This window comes from Drosophila novamexicana, unplaced genomic scaffold (genome assembly GCF_003285875.2).
Source record: "Drosophila novamexicana strain 15010-1031.04,08,12 unplaced genomic scaffold, DnovRS2.1 tig00000870-arrow-arrow-pilon, whole genome shotgun sequence".
In the NCBI taxonomy this organism is placed as follows: domain Eukaryota; kingdom Metazoa; phylum Arthropoda; class Insecta; order Diptera; family Drosophilidae; genus Drosophila; species Drosophila novamexicana.
Genome location: NW_020824830.1, coordinates 2,107,064 through 2,123,139, shown reverse-complemented (window position 1 = coordinate 2,123,139; position 16,076 = coordinate 2,107,064). Strand labels below are relative to the sequence as shown.

The 16,076-nt window shown below is 41.4% G+C and overlaps 3 protein-coding genes and 1 long non-coding RNA gene across 5 annotated transcripts; 1 reads left to right on the top strand and 3 right to left on the bottom strand.

Moving 5' to 3' along the window:
* Positions 1–19: 19 nt before the first annotated feature.
* On the bottom strand, positions 20–3,933 carry LOC115764774 (pre-mRNA 3'-end-processing factor FIP1). Its single transcript, XM_030708013.1, has 4 exons — positions 2,435–3,933; positions 2,321–2,365; positions 2,095–2,255; positions 20–1,694 (listed from the first exon to the last, which is right to left on the bottom strand). Exons 1-4 carry the CDS (start codon positions 3,846–3,848, stop codon positions 1,200–1,202), a joined length of 2,115 nt encoding a protein of 704 aa, XP_030563873.1. The 5' UTR covers positions 3,849–3,933; the 3' UTR covers positions 20–1,199.
* A 355-nt stretch (positions 3,934–4,288) lies between these two features.
* Positions 4,289–5,229, bottom strand: LOC115764777 (COUP transcription factor 2). The gene is made up of 2 exons (XM_030708016.1): positions 4,555–5,229; positions 4,289–4,500 (listed from the first exon to the last, which is right to left on the bottom strand). Exons 1-2 carry the CDS (start codon positions 5,177–5,179, stop codon positions 4,289–4,291), a joined length of 837 nt encoding a protein of 278 aa, XP_030563876.1. The 5' UTR covers positions 5,180–5,229.
* A 1,075-nt stretch (positions 5,230–6,304) lies between these two features.
* LOC115764674 (serine/threonine-protein kinase PAK 1) lies at positions 6,305–15,784 on the top strand. Of its 2 annotated transcripts, none has more exons than XM_030707863.1 (8): positions 6,305–6,368; positions 9,926–10,148; positions 10,219–10,373; positions 11,561–11,726; positions 12,084–12,662; positions 13,828–14,567; positions 14,626–14,844; positions 14,906–15,784. In XM_030707863.1, the coding sequence occupies exons 2-8, from the start codon at positions 9,989–9,991 to the stop codon at positions 14,987–14,989; spliced, it is 2,103 nt and encodes a 700-aa protein (XP_030563723.1). In that variant the 5' UTR covers positions 6,305–6,368; positions 9,926–9,988; the 3' UTR covers positions 14,990–15,784. The 2 variants fall into 2 exon arrangements, with proteins under 2 accessions (XP_030563723.1, XP_030563722.1); XM_030707862.1 differs by lacking the exon at positions 6,305–6,368 and adding an exon at positions 6,391–6,754.
* On the bottom strand, positions 8,343–9,085 carry LOC115764675. The gene is made up of 3 exons (XR_004018036.1): positions 8,733–9,085; positions 8,498–8,622; positions 8,343–8,444 (listed from the first exon to the last, which is right to left on the bottom strand). It is a non-coding gene; the product is annotated as an uncharacterized LOC115764675 (long non-coding RNA).
* Positions 15,785–16,076: the final 292 nt, after the last annotated feature.

Here is a 16,076-nt window from a genome sequence, read left to right as displayed (position 1 = left end):
TTAGTGCAAATATGTTATTATTTAATTTTTGTTTATTAATAAAAAGTTCTGTTAATTTGATTGCATCTTAATTACCGGCTCAAACTACGACAGAACCCAATGTCAATTATGTCAAAGCTAAAAAAAAATGCATGTTATTTACCAGCTTTAATGATTTTTTTGCTGTTGTTTCTCTTAATTTACATCGGAAGCATTTATTTTGTGTTAATTAAGCTGACACTTTTGCTGTTACCTTTAAAGTTGGCATGAATATTAATAAACGGTTATATTACAAATAAAAATATATAAATAAATGGAACGGTATTGTTAAATAAAATTAATGGGAAATTTGATACCGGAAATATTCAACTTTTTTTTATGGTATGCAGAAAAGCCTTCATACTTCACTTTTAATAGCTGGCCATGTTGTTAATTCAACTTTTAAACCAATTTCACACGATTGTTTATGACATGTTTATTGCAAAAGAACATAATAAATATGCCCCAGCTTATACCTGACTATATTATAGGCATTCAATCTACATCATGTTTTAATTGATTCTCAAGGCTGATTGATGACAATCCCCTATCTTTTGGACTTTACTTTATTTTCCAGTTGTAAGAGAGAGAGAGAGGAATTGTGGTTAATGATTTCTCAAATTTTCAAAAATGTAGTGATCCGATCTAAACAATACCCTGATACCAGATTCTATGCCGTACATTGCTTCTTCCACGTAATCCAGCTGGAGTATCAGAGGGCTGTTGAGATTTTTGATTTTTCATGAAGGGTACTTTTCAAACTCACGAAATTCGGTGTCATACCAATTCCCAGATAAAAAAAAAAATCTTAATTCCGGGCTCGATTATTGAACAGCAGATGAAGGCCCTAGTATCTTTTAGATCCTGCATTTTGTCTCTCCATTGGAATCCCTTCATGTCCAACAGTTGCAATAAGACTAACAACCTTTTGACTGGGTTATTCTAAACTTAAAATTTACAATTTTGTATATAAGCTACTTAAATAAGCTATTCATTTGACAATGCTGAGAGCTCCATCAATTGTATGTTTTGCTTAAGTTGTAGGATTTTATTGATGGAAGTGTTTTTTATTTGTTTGCATTTTTTTTTTTTTTTTTGTTTAGTTTTCGTGTATTGGTGCATTTGTGGGTGTAGCCAGCTCAAGGAACGGTATGCTCTTCCATATAATATCTAAATAAATGCTATTCCTCCTCCTCTTTTTCTTTACGATGTGATTTCTTCTTCTCGCTTCGACTGGACGAGTTGGATGTTGAAGAGGTGCTTTGCTTGCTGCTGCGCTCGCTGCGATCCTTTTCGCGCGACTTGGATTTCCGGCGACTGGACTTGTCACGCGATCGCGAGCGTCCCTCGCGCCTTGAGCTTCCTTCCTTCTCTTTATCCTTATCTTTATCCTTATCCTTTTCTTTGTCCTTCTCTTTCTCCTTGTCTTTGTCCTTATCGCGAGAGCGCTCCTTGTCGCGATTGCTTCGTTCCCTATCGCGCTCCTTATGGTCACGCTCCTTACGCTTCTCCTCCTTTAGTATGTGCAAATAGTCCTCAAAGTACTCCTCGCGATAGGCCGAATCCAGAGCCCGATAACGCGGATCCGATTCGAATTTTTTCTTAATGTCATACCAGCGCGTATGGCGCTCAATATCGTGCCGCTCACGCAGCATGTCCAGAAAGTCTTTACGTAGCTAGAAAAATAAACAAAATAAAAGTATAATTTAGTAATTGAGAAGCTTACAAATGCTTTAACGCTTTTGTTTAGATGCGACCTATAACAGCTATGGATTATATTAATCCAATTCGACCGACTGTGATTTGTGTACTGCATTCTTAAATCGAACTGTTTTACAGAAAGTTTAATCAATAGATTCAAATTTGATACAGAATAAAAAGAAAGTGCTGGAGCTGTCTACTTTAATGCATCTTAACCCAGTAACATTTAAGAAATTTAAAAACAGAGCGTTTTTATCAACTTCTTCCCAATTTTGAAAGACCTATTAATTCTAGACAATGGCAACGTTAAATTAAGTAAGCTGTTGAGTTGGTTTTCGTAGCTTTCTGGAACTTATGGGGGTTAATAAAATATACCTGCTCTTTTTTCAGCTGCTTGTCCTTCTCACGCCGCCGCCGCTCGCGATCGTCATCGTAACTCTCTGATCTGCGATCTGAGGAAGATGCGGCTGGCATGTTGCTGTTGTTGCTATTACCGCTACTGCTTCCCATGGGCATCCTCTGCTGTGGGCCCATGTCTGCATGATAAATGCGAAAAATACATGAATAAAGAGTTTGATAGCAAGAGATACAAGGTTCTTACTCATGTTATGCGGCATACGCATCATGCCTGGCGGCGGACCCATGCCTGTACAGATGAAATTTTGAAATATTTAATTGAGTATAAGAAATTTGTGATTGAGAGTGCACCACTCACCTATATTGTGCGGCATGCGCATGTTGGGCGGCATCATGCCGGGCGGCGCATGCTGTCCCCGCAGCTGTGGTGGCGGTCCGCCCATTTGCGGTGGTGGTACATTCATTTGCGGCATTCCCGGAGGTCCGCCTATTTGCGGCGGCGGCTGCTGCTGCTGCTGCTGGGGCGGGTGGTGTACGGGACCAGGTGTTAGCTCCTTAATGCCAGTAGGCACCCAGCCGGCGTTATCATTGCCCCACTGTGACTCCTGGGTAGGCTCGTAACCATAGTCGAACGGTTCTGGTTCATGGAAGAACGGCTCATCGGCAGCACCCGGTGGAGGAAAATTGGGTGCCATAGGTCCCAGGCCACCGCGCGAATACTCACGACACTCTGCCGTCATCACCTGTATGGCATTCTCCTTGACGCCCCCAGTCGTAGATATGGGACGTGGCGGCCGCGCCATCATGCCCATGCCTGGACGCGGCTGATGCTGCATCATGGGCGGCATGCCTGGCGGCGGCATTTGCATGGGTCCATCGCCCAAGACAACCAACGGCTGGTGATGATGCATGGGACCGCCCATGCCCATGGGCCCACTTAAACCGCCACTGTTGCCGCCATCGGGCATGCCCATTGACGTGGCACTTTGATTCACATTTTGGGTTAGACTGGCCAGGCCTACGCCGCTCTCAGCCACGCGAAAGCGTTTCTGGCGCTCGCAGTAAGCGCGCCACGTTTCCTCGTTGAAGCCATAGTTAAAGTAATCGGTTATGTCAGCACCGGGCTTGCGCCAGGGCTTCTCCTCCAGCGAGTCTATACTGAACTCGTGTACGGCGACGCCGTTAATGGTGCCAGCGCCCTCGAAGTCCTCGATACTGAACTTGCCCGCCTGAGCCGTTGGCTTGGCTTTGTCTGCAGCTGTTGCGCCAGCCAACAGATTGGGTCGTTGTTTAATGTTGTACGTGCTGGGTGCTGATTTAATGTCGCCAATAACCACATTAATATCATCATCAGAATCGTCATCGTCATCATCGTCGGACCCTGAGCCGTTGCGCTCTTTGCGCGGCATTGTGCCGGGCGCGACTTCCATCAAATCTGCCATTTCGGAATCCTCCTGTGAGCCAGCGTCATCCAATCCACTGGCGCCAAGGTCTGCGCCGGGCGCTATTCGCGCATTGCCGTCCGTTGTATCTGGCAGCGCTTCCTCATCTTCCTCCATTTCCTTGGCAGGATCCTCGAACTCGGCATATTCCAGCAGCTCCTCCTTGGGAAAAGCAGGCAACGCGCCAGTTCCAGGCTTCTCACCGGTCACTGCTGCAAGTGCCTCGTGCTCCGCCGCCAATGCATCGCTGCCGTTTGATATTTCGTTGGTCGTTGAGTCTGGATTTGATGTGCCGTACAACCAGCTATCCTCATTGGTGTCATCTGCCATATTTGTGTTAACTTTTACGCGCGGCCACGAGTTTATTTTATAAAATGTTCTAAATGCCGAACGGCGAGCTCAGGTAAACACTGTTTAATAAACTAAAAAAAACCTTTTTCGATATCACGTCATTTTTAAGTTTTGGTCACACTGGCGCAGAGAAAATTAGCTGTGCTTCATTAACAGACGTTGCGCTGTGAAATGCATGGAAACAGAACACAGCAAAACAGCTGTTACAACCCCGCGAAGTTCAAATTGACGAATTTTAAATAACATATGTGTAATTTCCACTTGTATAAATAAAATTGTTAATATTAACTGAATTCTGCCTAAAACAAATATCAACGATTTTAAGCATTCCAATTGCATGACTCTATTCTGCTCATATTTAAAAACTAAACGAATTAGATTATATATTTTATGGATATTTAATATTTAAGCTCTTGTGCTTAAAGTGTTTTCAGAATATCCCTAACTACGTTGCGAAACATACAGGACAGGGCGCAATCGTAGCGTCGCAGACAGAGCTGACGTAATCCGAGCAAAAGTTGACCAAAGCGTAACCAATGGGATCGATGGAGTGTGTAGCGAGCCAAGGAGCAGAGTGCCCCATTAGAGTGCGTCTCCAAGATCAGGGCATAATCAGCGTTTAAAGCCAGTTCTGCAAGGGTACAAATGATAAAACTGAGAATACGTTGTATGAGACCCAACGCACCTTTGCGGCATAAAATAAGCGTTTCTAGAAAATTCAGCTCCATAACATCGGCGCGCAGCTGTTGCGCCTCGGATAGCAGCAGCTTGAGCTGCACATCTCCACAGCTTTCGATCATGGCACTTATGTCCAGGGACCAATGCGATGCGCGCAATATGAAACACTCGCTCCAGACCACCTGCAAAATGGCATCTTGCTGGGCGCGCTCCAGCAGACGAAACTGCTCGTTAAGCTTCGCCTGGCGAAGACATGTTACCAGAATTTGTGCCAGTATCTGGAAGTGCAGCGTCTGCCCAGCTGGCGATGGTGGCGGAGGCGTCACAGCCAACAGCCGACGACCATGGGCGCTCTGCGCCTGTTGACTACGTGGACCACGTTCCTCCTGAACGGCAGCTATATTCATGCCCACAACCAGACAGCGCTGAAATCGACAGAAAGGACACCAGTTGCGGCGTGCCTTATCCACAACACAGTTGCCCTTCACAGCGATGCAGGTGTAGTGGGTGCCCTTCCTGACGCTACGCTTGAAGAAGCAGGAGCAGCCGTCGCAGCAGGAGACACCGTAGTGCTTGCCGGAGCTCTGGTCTCCGCACACCTGGCAGGCATTATGTATCGATACAAGTGACATGGACGCTCCAAGTATTTGGCGTCAACTAAGCTGGATTGCCGTGTTATTGGCGGTTTTATAGAGAGGCGTCCACAAATGATATGCAAATCAAAGACACTTCAGCACTGGGTGCATTGTGTTTTAACATGATTTGTAGTTTTTATTTATTTAGCGGATTCCTCGCCAACGCCCAGAAGCAACAACAGCCACTCTGAGCACAGAGGATAACCTGGAATTTCGCTGGTGCTGGGGGGCGTAACATGTCAAAAGTGACAATCATCGCCACGGACTAGCAGCACGTTAACAATTTGTAAACAATTATTGTTTTGCTCTATGATTGGTCAGAGCGTCGGCCACTAGAAGTGTCGTTCAAAGTGCTTTGAACTGACATTTTGTGTAAATAAAAGGACGCGTCGCATAATGTCAAAGTCCAACATGACAATTAGGGGTTGCAATTGAAATTTTTGAATGTTTTTCGGATCGTGTTAAAACTTGACGCTGTCTATTTTAGCAAAATAGATAATTGAATATTTATTATGTAACAAAATTGTTTGACAGCGAACTTCAAAATATTTAACATTAGATTAAGTTCAAATATTTCAGTTTTGTTTGGCGCTCGTCAACTGCATGGCATTTAAAAGACAGTGTTACCAGCGGAAAGTTTTTCGAGCAGTTTTTTGGTATGCAAATACCGATAACTAGAAATTAACGTTTTTTAACGTTTTGAAGTAAATAATTATGATATCGTTGTTTTATCCCATACTTGATTTTCATTCACGAGAAGATTTTGAGAATTTTTAAAAGAACCAAATTGGGATTCTTTAAGAACTAAAACAGATTCGTTAGAACTATATCGATACTTTTGTCTAATCGATAAGAATAATGCTCATGTAACATTCCTTACAAATGGTTCGTTATGTTATTCCTTTTTTTAACTAAACTGGTTGGCAATTAAATATTACTTTGACTTATATACAGTTACCCAATTTTGAGCCGAATTTGCTATTTTAATAGCTAAAAAAAAACAGACAGATTTGCAAGCCAAAAATTATTGCTCGCTGTTAATAACATTCATCAAAATGTTAAGTGTTGGCCGCATTTGTAATCAAGTCTTTCTGTTGAGTATTTTATCGCCAACCGCTTGCGGTCACACAATTTACATGTGTCATGTTTTTTGTATTTATTACAAGGAACGTTTTTAAAATAAAATGTAAGCTTTCGTATTGCACATAAGCGGTAAAATCGCGCGTATTCAAGGTATATTAAAGGCCAGCTATCGAATTAGGTGCGAAAACAATTGCTGGATTTGGCTTTGCATCGCCTGCTGCCTGCTGCCAATGCAGTTTTCTTTACTGTCGGCCATTTAAATCGAGAAACTACAACTTTAAGTGAAAACGAGAAAAGAAGACGCTGCGTAAGCAGTTACAAAAAGCCCAGCAAATGTGTAGTGAAGTGTTGAAGTGAGCTTGATAATTATAACAAAAAAAAAAAAAGGAGGCGGCTGCCTACAGCCACAAATACAGGCTCCCAAATCTCAGCACGCTTGAAAAGCGACGTCGCGACGTCGGCATACAGGGTGTTGCAACATACATACCTGTGAGTTTATGTTGTTGTTTTAAGTTTCATTCATAAAAACTGCAAACTGCATCAAATTCCAATTGGTAACCAGCAGCGCACAACATGCAGCTGTTTGGCGACACCTAAGCGGGCGCACACATTGATTGATTTTTCCAACATTACATTTGCTTGTGCTTGTGTGTGTGTGTGTGCGATAGGAAAGCGGCCCGTGTTTTTCATTTTGTTTGAGATAATATGCGATTAACGCATTGCGGCTACTGCTCCATTTCTATTTTGGTGTAAAAATACACCATTCTATTCTATTACACAGTGTAAGCGCCCCTAAAAAAATGTATATGTAAAAAATGTCAACAAGCGTGCATACAGGGAGCCACTAGCACCATCACCATCTCCACCATCACATCAGCAACCCCCACCCCAGACGCACGTGCAGCGTGAAGCGCCAGCAATGCAAACAACTAAAATAACAACGAGAACAAGCAAAACGTGCCAAAGCGCAGCAATAAAGGGACATTTACATGAATACATCCAAACATTCATATGTATGTATACACATACATACATACATATATGCACATGCATTCGTATGTAATAATTATTATGCTAGACTGGCCACACTTTGCAGTCAATTTGGCATTTAACGGTTAGCGTACTCTACGTTAACGGCATATACCCATAAATATATTTGTTTAGTGCGGACAGGTAAAACGCAAAACGGAAGGCAATGCGCCAACTTGCAACTGAATGGGAGGGAATAAAGAGAACTAGTAGAAGACACATTTCCGGCGGGTAGCGAAGAAACCAAAATAGACAACAAGGCACAGTGTGACAGAATCGTTATCAAACGCTCATAAACTATTATTTATGCAGGCTTAAATTCAACGTTATATAATATTTAAAATTTATTAATATATGAGGTAACTGTTTTCGTTGTGATCGATTCCACTTGCTTGTTTGGAGACCGTTTCCTAGAAGTTAAATGTAAGGTTTCAGTAAATAATTTGAGTATGATTTCCGATTAAATTAAAACTTTAAATTTTAAATTAAGTAACTGATTAGTTATTGTTAATTAAAAAGCAACGCTAAAAAAAGTGATTTTTTCCTATATCAATTCATCTGACAGAATAGTTTACTGGTTCCACAATGCAACACTTCACGTCGTCGGCTTTGTTGTTGCCATACGTGTCTGTGCCTGTGCCTGTGTGTGTGCATCTGTGTGCATGTGTGAGTATGCTTGTGTCTGCGCTCAGCGCTTGGAGGCAGCGTACTCAATGCACTTGCAGTTGCTGTTGCCGTTGCTGTTGCTGTTGTTTTTTATTGCAACATGCAGCAAGGTATGTGTGTCTGTTTGGCCCACTTGATCAAGAGCAGAGGAATGGGGCGCGTGAAGCCTGCAACTGGGCGTCTGCCATTCTACACACTAATCTGAATGCCGCAAGTGTTGTCGGGTTTCCTGTGGTGCTGCTGCTCATTAGGGAATAATTTGCATTAGCTGCTTTGCAGTAAAAACTCATAGCCAGACACATTCAGATGCACTTATATATACAATATATATGTATGTAAGTAATCATATGCTTATTTACATATAGATATTTTATTGATTTCACTTGAACTTCAAATATAAGTTACAAAATAAAAGAACGTTGCATTCGCAGTCACGACTGCTAGATACTCTTCGCAACTTATTGCCAGGGCCAAAATAGCAGTGCTAAAAAACATATATTAATTCAATGCATATTTGCATGTACTATTATTATTTACAAAGGCATCTAGATTAACCAAAGTTCAGTCAATTATTTAATGGCTTCAGAAAACGACCTTTGTTTATAGGAACTGACATGCCACACTCATATGCTCTTTCGCAAATGAAAACAGGGTGCTCAAATCTGAAATACAAGAACAGCACATTAAAGTTAACCCAGTTCTTGGCGCCGCACTCGTCGTGAGTTGTTTGGAGTTGCCGACACGTGGGGGAAAAACAAAAACCAAGATTTACCTATCGTCGATGTTCGTCATCATTGCGCTCTTGATGTTGGGCAGACGGCCAACAAGCATACGAGTGCACAGACAAAAAATAATTGTTTGCCTATAATTTTCACACCCAGCGCCACATAGTACATGGTTGTTATTGTAGTATTTGCTGCTGCCGGCGTTGACGCCGCCGCTGTCACTGCATTGACTTTTGACGCTTGACGTTGATAAATGAATCATAAAAGCAGCGCAGTCAACGCCACCGGCAAACGCACCGACATGGAAATAGAGAAAAAATAAAAGAGAGAGCAAGAGCGAGAGAGAGAGTAGAGCTTGCTTTGTGACATATGTTTAGTTGCTGCTTCGCTGCCCGCTGCCCACGCATTATTGGTCTGTTTTTGTTGGTTGTTGTTTTTGTTTTTATTAACATGACAATCGATTACAGCTGCGGCTCTTGTTATCGCACATCGTGACTGCAAGCTTGTGTCGTTCGTTTCTCCCATGCTGCCCACGATCGTTGGCGCTCTCTCGCTCTCTACTTTTCAGTGTTGTAGTTCTCTGCCGCTGCTGGCGCTGCTGCCGCTGCCGGGCAGTGGCAGTGACACTCAAAGCGAGTCCGAGCCGCGCAACTGCCAGAGTCGGTTCGTCTGTCGGCCCATAAATTGTTGTTGTTGCAGCAAATATATACATATATATTTATACATATATTGTGTGGGTGCTTTAACCATTTTAAAAACAAAAATGATTTTTGTGTGCCAAAAAAAAATGTTTCAATTGAGAGCATACAATTTTTCAAATGATTTTGCAGATAATCACAAAAAAATAGACAAACATTAAGTGGAAATAAGCAGAAATCAGTGAAACAAGTCGGGGTCTATACATATACATACGTTATAAATGTGCGATCGCTTATGTATATATATGATATTTAATATATATATACATATATATAATGTGTATATAGCATGAACTGTGCTGATTTTATTATGACAATGCCATAGTTGTATGACGTGCCCGCAAAAGAAAATATATAAGCACACAATTAAAACGAAAGAACTAAAGCAACAGTAGAAATCCAAGTTAGATAAGAATTGTTGTAGATAAAAAGGCCTTGTCCCTGCCCTTGCTCTGACGCATGCACCAATATATGAAATACTTCGTTGCATTTGAGCATTTGTTAACATCAATAACGAGTACTAATATAATTCTTAATTACAGCTGTTTTGCTATAAATCCGAACGGTAGCCAGGCGTTTGTTAGACAACAGCACGAACAGAACAGATGTCCAGCGAAGAGGATAAACCACCGGCGCCGCCAGTGCGTCTCACCAGTAATCGTGGCGGCGTTGGCATCGAACGTGTTCCCATCCCCGGCAGCGGAACGGGCGGCGCTGGCGGCGTCGGGGATGCGCCGCCAGTTGATATGCGCCCATTGCCCAAAGGTAAGCGTGTTCAGTATGTGGTCGCCATTGGTACGCTCAACAAGTTTTTATTTTATTGTTCCAATCAAAGAGCCCGACGATGCGGATCGCAAGAAGAAGACGCTCAAGAACAAGATCAAAGGCTCAAAACCCTCGCACATGGATTCCAAACCAAATATATCGTATCCCACTAACTTTGAGCACACTGTCCATGTGGGCTTCGATGCAGTCACCGGCGAGTTTACGGTGAGTTCGTGTAGAATTTCTCGATTATATCAAGTATTATCATAAATATACGTTCTTATGTGCTTGCTTCTTGGCCTCGCAATCAATTTGTTTTATGGCCCAAAAAATGCAATATAAAAGTTTCGATTGCCAATCTTTTTTGTGTTTTGCGAGTTCCATATGATAAGCTTGAGACGCTAAAACAAATAAAAACAACACAAATCATATCAATCTAAACACTTCGATTATCGGCATAACGTTTGTATTTATCCAAGCCATATGGCTTTTCTTTTCATTTTGGATGTTTTTTGAATTTTTAATTGACATCTGATTTTGGGTCTAGTACATTTTATGATAAACTCCAGCTAGAAGACGAAATTTGAATTAAGTTTAAAACGAGTTTTTAATGATTGAAGTTTAGTTTCATTTATTTTTAAAAATTTGTCAGCTTTAAGTGAAGCTTTGAGTTTTGAACTACAGCTTAAAGCTTAAGTATAAAGCTGCCCATGTTAGAGCTGAAAAGATATTAAAGCTTTACATATCTATGCTTAAGCTTACACGTAGTCGGGATGCTGTATTTAAATCTTTATTTATAAATCTCTTGAGCTTTTAAGCTCCAAATATTGAAGCCTTTTTTAAGCATAACCGCTCCGATCATTCATTAGCAGAGAATTTTGTGCATTGTTTTTGTTGATACCCCCTAATAAAATACTTAATTGTACATTATGTTTCTCTCGCGATATTTTCTATACCAATTTTGTATTATTCGTTATTATTTCAAGCTGCCAATGAAAGTAAGTAAACACCAAGTCCTAAGCAACAGAACTTGCCTTCATTAGTTTTCTAAGCGAAATTCCAATCATCTGTTGTTTAATTGTCTGTCTTCCCATATTCTTTGTTTTGAGATCGGATCTTCCATAGTTCACATTTCGTTCGTGTTCTCTTCTCTACACTACACCAAACCCAAACACCACACTAAACTGTTGCCGATGGCTTCGCTTAATATTCGTAGTTCAACTGCTTTTAGTCGCAGGCTCCCTAATTTTCCCAGATTTCATTGGAAAAGTATAAACCCAATCCACGCTTTCCCTTGCTGCTCTCTCTCTCTCTCTCTCTCTCTCTGTGTGTATGGGGACCCACCTTAGCTGGTCTCCTTTTTATTGCTTTTACGAATCAAATTTGCTAATCGAAGTTTCTGCACATTACAGGGTATGCCAGAGGCTTGGGCGCGTCTCTTGATGAACTCCAACATCAGCAAACAGGAGCAGAAAAAGAATCCGCAAGCCGTGCTCGATGTGCTCAAGTGGTTCGACAATACAACCAAACAGAGGCCAAGTTCCAAGTACATGACAAATGCCATAACCACGCATTCGGGTAAGTGCAAACGTGATCTTTCAATACCCTGTAACCGAGTTCGTATAGCCATGTCTGTCTGTCCAACCACAATACCGTACAATACGGTTCATACAAATGAAAAATCAATCGGGAAAATGTTTTTTTTTTAAATAATAAAGTTTCCAGGGTATTTAATCTTTGGCGTGCCAATGAAAGCCGGTCTTTTTTGTTTATTAAAACTAAATAGTTATTGAAACCAATTTAATGATATTTAACTTATTTGAAAATATTAATGAAAAGCTTAAAGCCGCAATTTATTCATTAGCATATGTCATTGCCCTTTAAGATGCCTATAAATAAACAAACAATTAAAATAATTGTATATACTGATTTCAGGATCTTCGCTGAGCCGCGTGAGCAGCAGTAGTCCCAGCAGCACGCCCACAGACTCAGAGCTGCATGCCTCGAACAGTGGTGGCAACTTGATTGGCGTGCAGCTGGGCAGCATGACACTGGGCCCCAATGCGAACAATGTGTCCGCTGCAGGTCAATTGCTGGGCAATCACTACCAACAGCAGCAGCAGCAATTATTACAGCAGCAACAGCTGCAGAATCAACAGCAACACCAGCATCAGCATCACATTGGCCTGAGTCAATCGCATTCGTATAACTTTGTCGGCCACACAGCCTCCACATCGACATCGCAACATTCATCTGCCAATGAGAATGATATGTATGCAGATATGGGCATGGTGCCGCAGCAGCCGCCGCCGCCGCCTGTTGCATCCCGGCCTGAGCGCACGAAGTCTATCTACACGCGACCCATCGAGGAACTGCAGCCAACGCCAATGCCAGCGGCACCGGCCACAACGCCCACAACGCCACTACAAAACCACAAAACGACGACGGCGGCGGCGTCTCCTCTACTGCTTAACAATGCCACAACGACGCTGGACAAGAACAAGAACAATGCAAGTGAGTAATTTACAGCGATTTGGCAAGCCATAGCTATTTAGCTATTTGTCAAATATAAAGTTTACCAAACCCTTGCAGTCCCAGGAAATACCTGATTTTAATCGCTTCCTTAAGATATGCTACCAAGTTGTTGCTAAATTTAACCCAACCGCTCTGGCTTAGTATTCGATGTCAATAAATAACTAGGTGATATTAGGTCAAGAAACGTATGAGATAATAGTTAAATATATTATGGGAATCACATCAAATTGAAGAAAAACTTGATGATAAAAACTAAACAAATATTATTAGACACAGATTTATTTATGGAATACTGGACAATTAATATGAACCCAACCGCAGTTTTCTTTTATCATGTATAAAGACTTAAACATCAATTGAGGCTTTATATATGGGGTGTACTTAAGATAGTATTGATAAAAAGATTAAATATTCTTCACTTTTGTATCAATAATTGTCAGAAAATCGATCTTCCATATTGCTGCAAGGGTAAAAGGCGACTTCGGTTTAGTTCGAAGATGGTTTCAGTTCTCTTGTTTTAGTTCAAGTAATTGATGCACTGATGAATTGATGCATATTGCTAATGTTATTGTCATTTGTATCGCCTCTTCTGTGTTCTGTTTTGTTCTGTTTTGAAATTGCTTTGAATTGCTGCTAAACAACCAAACAACTGCAACATCAGCAACAACTGCAACTGCGACAGAAGCAGACAGCTCCACAGCGACAACAGCAGCAACAGCAACAACAACCACAGCAACAGCAGCAACAACAACAGAAACAGAAAGCATTGAGGCAACAACAACAGCTGCTACTGCTCGTATTTTGTCTGCTTTGACAAATGCTACTAATTGTCCTCCCACTAGCGGTACCTCAACTACCATAACTGCAGCTCCTAACAGAGAGGAGCAGCAGCAGCAGCAGCTTCTTGAGTGTAATGCTGCAGCAGCAGATGCAACAGCAACAGCAACAACGACTAATCACGACTCTTCTGCTTCCTCCTTTTCATCGTTCCCCTCGTTTCATGATGATGCGACGCCGCCGCTTTGCGCCCACATCTTGCCCTCGATACACTGTACAACACCAACGTCTTCCATACGCAACTCTGCTGTTGTTCCCACACCCACGCCTACTATTACGATGGTAACACCTGCCACACCCGCTAAAGATCTGTACCACGATCCGGCGGCCAACAATCTCAACGCCTCAGCGTTGGCAGCTACGCCAGCAGCGGGTACACAAATTGCGGTGCCACAGCAGGCAGCGGGTGCCACAACAACTACGACGACACGTGCCGCCAATGCCAAGAAGAAGAAAATGTCTGATGAGGAAATACTGGAGAAGTTGCGCACCATTGTCTCTGTCGGCGATCCCAATCGCAAGTACACCAAGATGGAGAAAATTGGCCAAGGTGCTTCAGGCACCGTTTACACGGCCATTGAATCCTCAACGGGTATGGAGGTAGCCATCAAACAGATGAACTTATCGCAGCAGCCCAAAAAGGAGCTCATCATCAATGAGATTCTGGTTATGCGAGAGAACAAGCATCCTAATGTGGTTAACTATTTGGACAGCTATTTGGTATCGGAGGAGCTGTGGGTAGTTATGGAATATCTGCCTGGTGGCTCTCTCACCGATGTTGTTACCGAGACCTGCATGGATGAGGGACAAATTGCAGCCGTTTGCCGTGAGGTGCTGCAGGCGCTCGAGTTTCTGCACGCCAATCAGGTAATTCATCGCGATATTAAAAGTGATAACATATTGCTTGGCCTGGATGGCTCCGTCAAGCTGACTGATTTTGGATTCTGTGCGCAAATTTCGCCGGAACAATCCAAACGCACAACAATGGTTGGCACACCCTATTGGATGGCTCCCGAGGTAGTCACACGCAAGCAGTATGGACCCAAGGTGCGTATTACAATTTGGCTGTTTAAAAATATATATTATAAAAAATCAATGCTTACAGGTCGATTTGTGGTCGTTGGGCATTATGGCTATTGAAATGGTCGAGGGAGAGCCGCCTTATTTAAACGAAAATCCGCTAAAAGCCTTGTACCTCATTGCCACAAATGGCAAGCCGGAGATTAAGGAAAAAGACAAACTATCGGCCGCATTTCAAGATTTTCTAGACCAGTGTCTGGAAGTGGAAGTGGAGCGGCGCGCCAGCGCCATGGACCTGCTAAAGGTGTGTGAAGCAATAAAAGATTTTCAAAGCATTTTAATTTACATTGTATTTCAATTTGCAGCATCCCTTCCTAAAATTGGCGCGTCCATTGGCCAGTCTGACGCCTTTGATTATGGCCGCCAAGGAGGCAACCAAGGGCAACTGATTGACAACCAAAAAACAGCAACTTATTTAACCATTACTAATGAATCACTATTACAAAAAGCAACAGCAGCAGCGAGAACAGCAACAGCAACAGCAACAACAACAACAACAATAGCAACAATTTATGCGTATAAATGAACAGATGATAAATTATTAGTGTTTATGATTATTTATATTAACGTATTTATATACATACACATATATACTTATTATATACATTATTAACTACTCGTAACAAAACCGAAATCAAGGAACAACTGCAACACACACGTAGTCAAGTACGCGTAGTTCAATTCACACGACAACAATTTGGTTTCCAGTCTTTTTATGAACAATTTTTTATTTAAAATTCAATGTGTTTCCAAGCCTTGAAAACGTCAGCAAACATTTTTTCAATTTTAATTTTTGCTGCTGATTTGTTATACCAAATTATCGGGCATTTTAAATGCCTTTGAATTTGTCTTTGATAATCGATACAAATTCATTAAACACATATAATAAAACCTACAAATTAAAATTGGCATTTGCATTTAAATATCATATGAAGATCATAATATAATAATACTATGTTATAACAATTGTATAAAGAAAAATTAAATACATAAATTCTATTTTAGTTTTTCAACATTTGTCTATAAGAAACAACTGAGTGGAAACGAAAAAAAAAACTTTCGAAATTCTTGCGCAAAACGCTATAACACTAACTTTAATCACTTAAGAGTATTATTTAACTGTTTCGTTTGCAAACTTATGTTACATTCAGTAAGAATTTCAATTAGTTTCTTAAACTGCTTTATTTAATAAAAACGTAAATATATTTTTTTATATATGCGCTTGTAAATGTTTATTATTTTCAAGCATATTTTATTATTGTTTTCCGCATAGCTGCTCCCTGAAGTTAATTTCCAACAAACTCATCTGAGATATTTTTGTATTTGTTTTAACATTCACAAATACCAAATACCTAATCAAGCTTTGCCCATCGCTCACACACACACACACACTCACCCAAACACACAGCATATACCGCCTCCCTTTTTGTAACATGTCTGTATACATATGTAGTTGTAAATCAAAGATAACATGTA

Excerpts from the sequence above, each read along its gene's own strand:
- LOC115764774 (XM_030708013.1), bottom strand. The coding sequence starts at position 3,848 with ATGGCAGATGACACCAATGAGGATAGCTGGTTGTACGGCACATCAAAT. Across the intron at positions 2,256-2,320 it reads GCGTATGCCGCATAACATGA|ACATGGGCCCACAGCAGAGG; the intron begins GTAAGAACCTTG and ends TTTATCATGCAG. Across the intron at positions 1,695-2,094 it reads AGCAGCTGAAAAAAGAGCAG|CTACGTAAAGACTTTCTGGA; the intron begins GTATATTTTATT and ends TTATTTTTCTAG.
- LOC115764777 (XM_030708016.1), bottom strand. The coding sequence starts at position 5,179 with ATGTCACTTGTATCGATACATAATGCCTGCCAGGTGTGCGGAGACCAG. Across the intron at positions 4,501-4,554 it reads GCTTATTTTATGCCGCAAAG|AACTGGCTTTAAACGCTGAT; the intron begins GTGCGTTGGGTC and ends GTACCCTTGCAG.
- LOC115764674 (XM_030707863.1), top strand. The coding sequence starts at position 9,989 with ATGTCCAGCGAAGAGGATAAACCACCGGCGCCGCCAGTGCGTCTCACC. Across the intron at positions 10,149-10,218 it reads TATGCGCCCATTGCCCAAAG|AGCCCGACGATGCGGATCGC; the intron begins GTAAGCGTGTTC and ends TTCCAATCAAAG. Across the intron at positions 14,845-14,905 it reads GCGCCATGGACCTGCTAAAG|CATCCCTTCCTAAAATTGGC; the intron begins GTGTGTGAAGCA and ends TTCAATTTGCAG.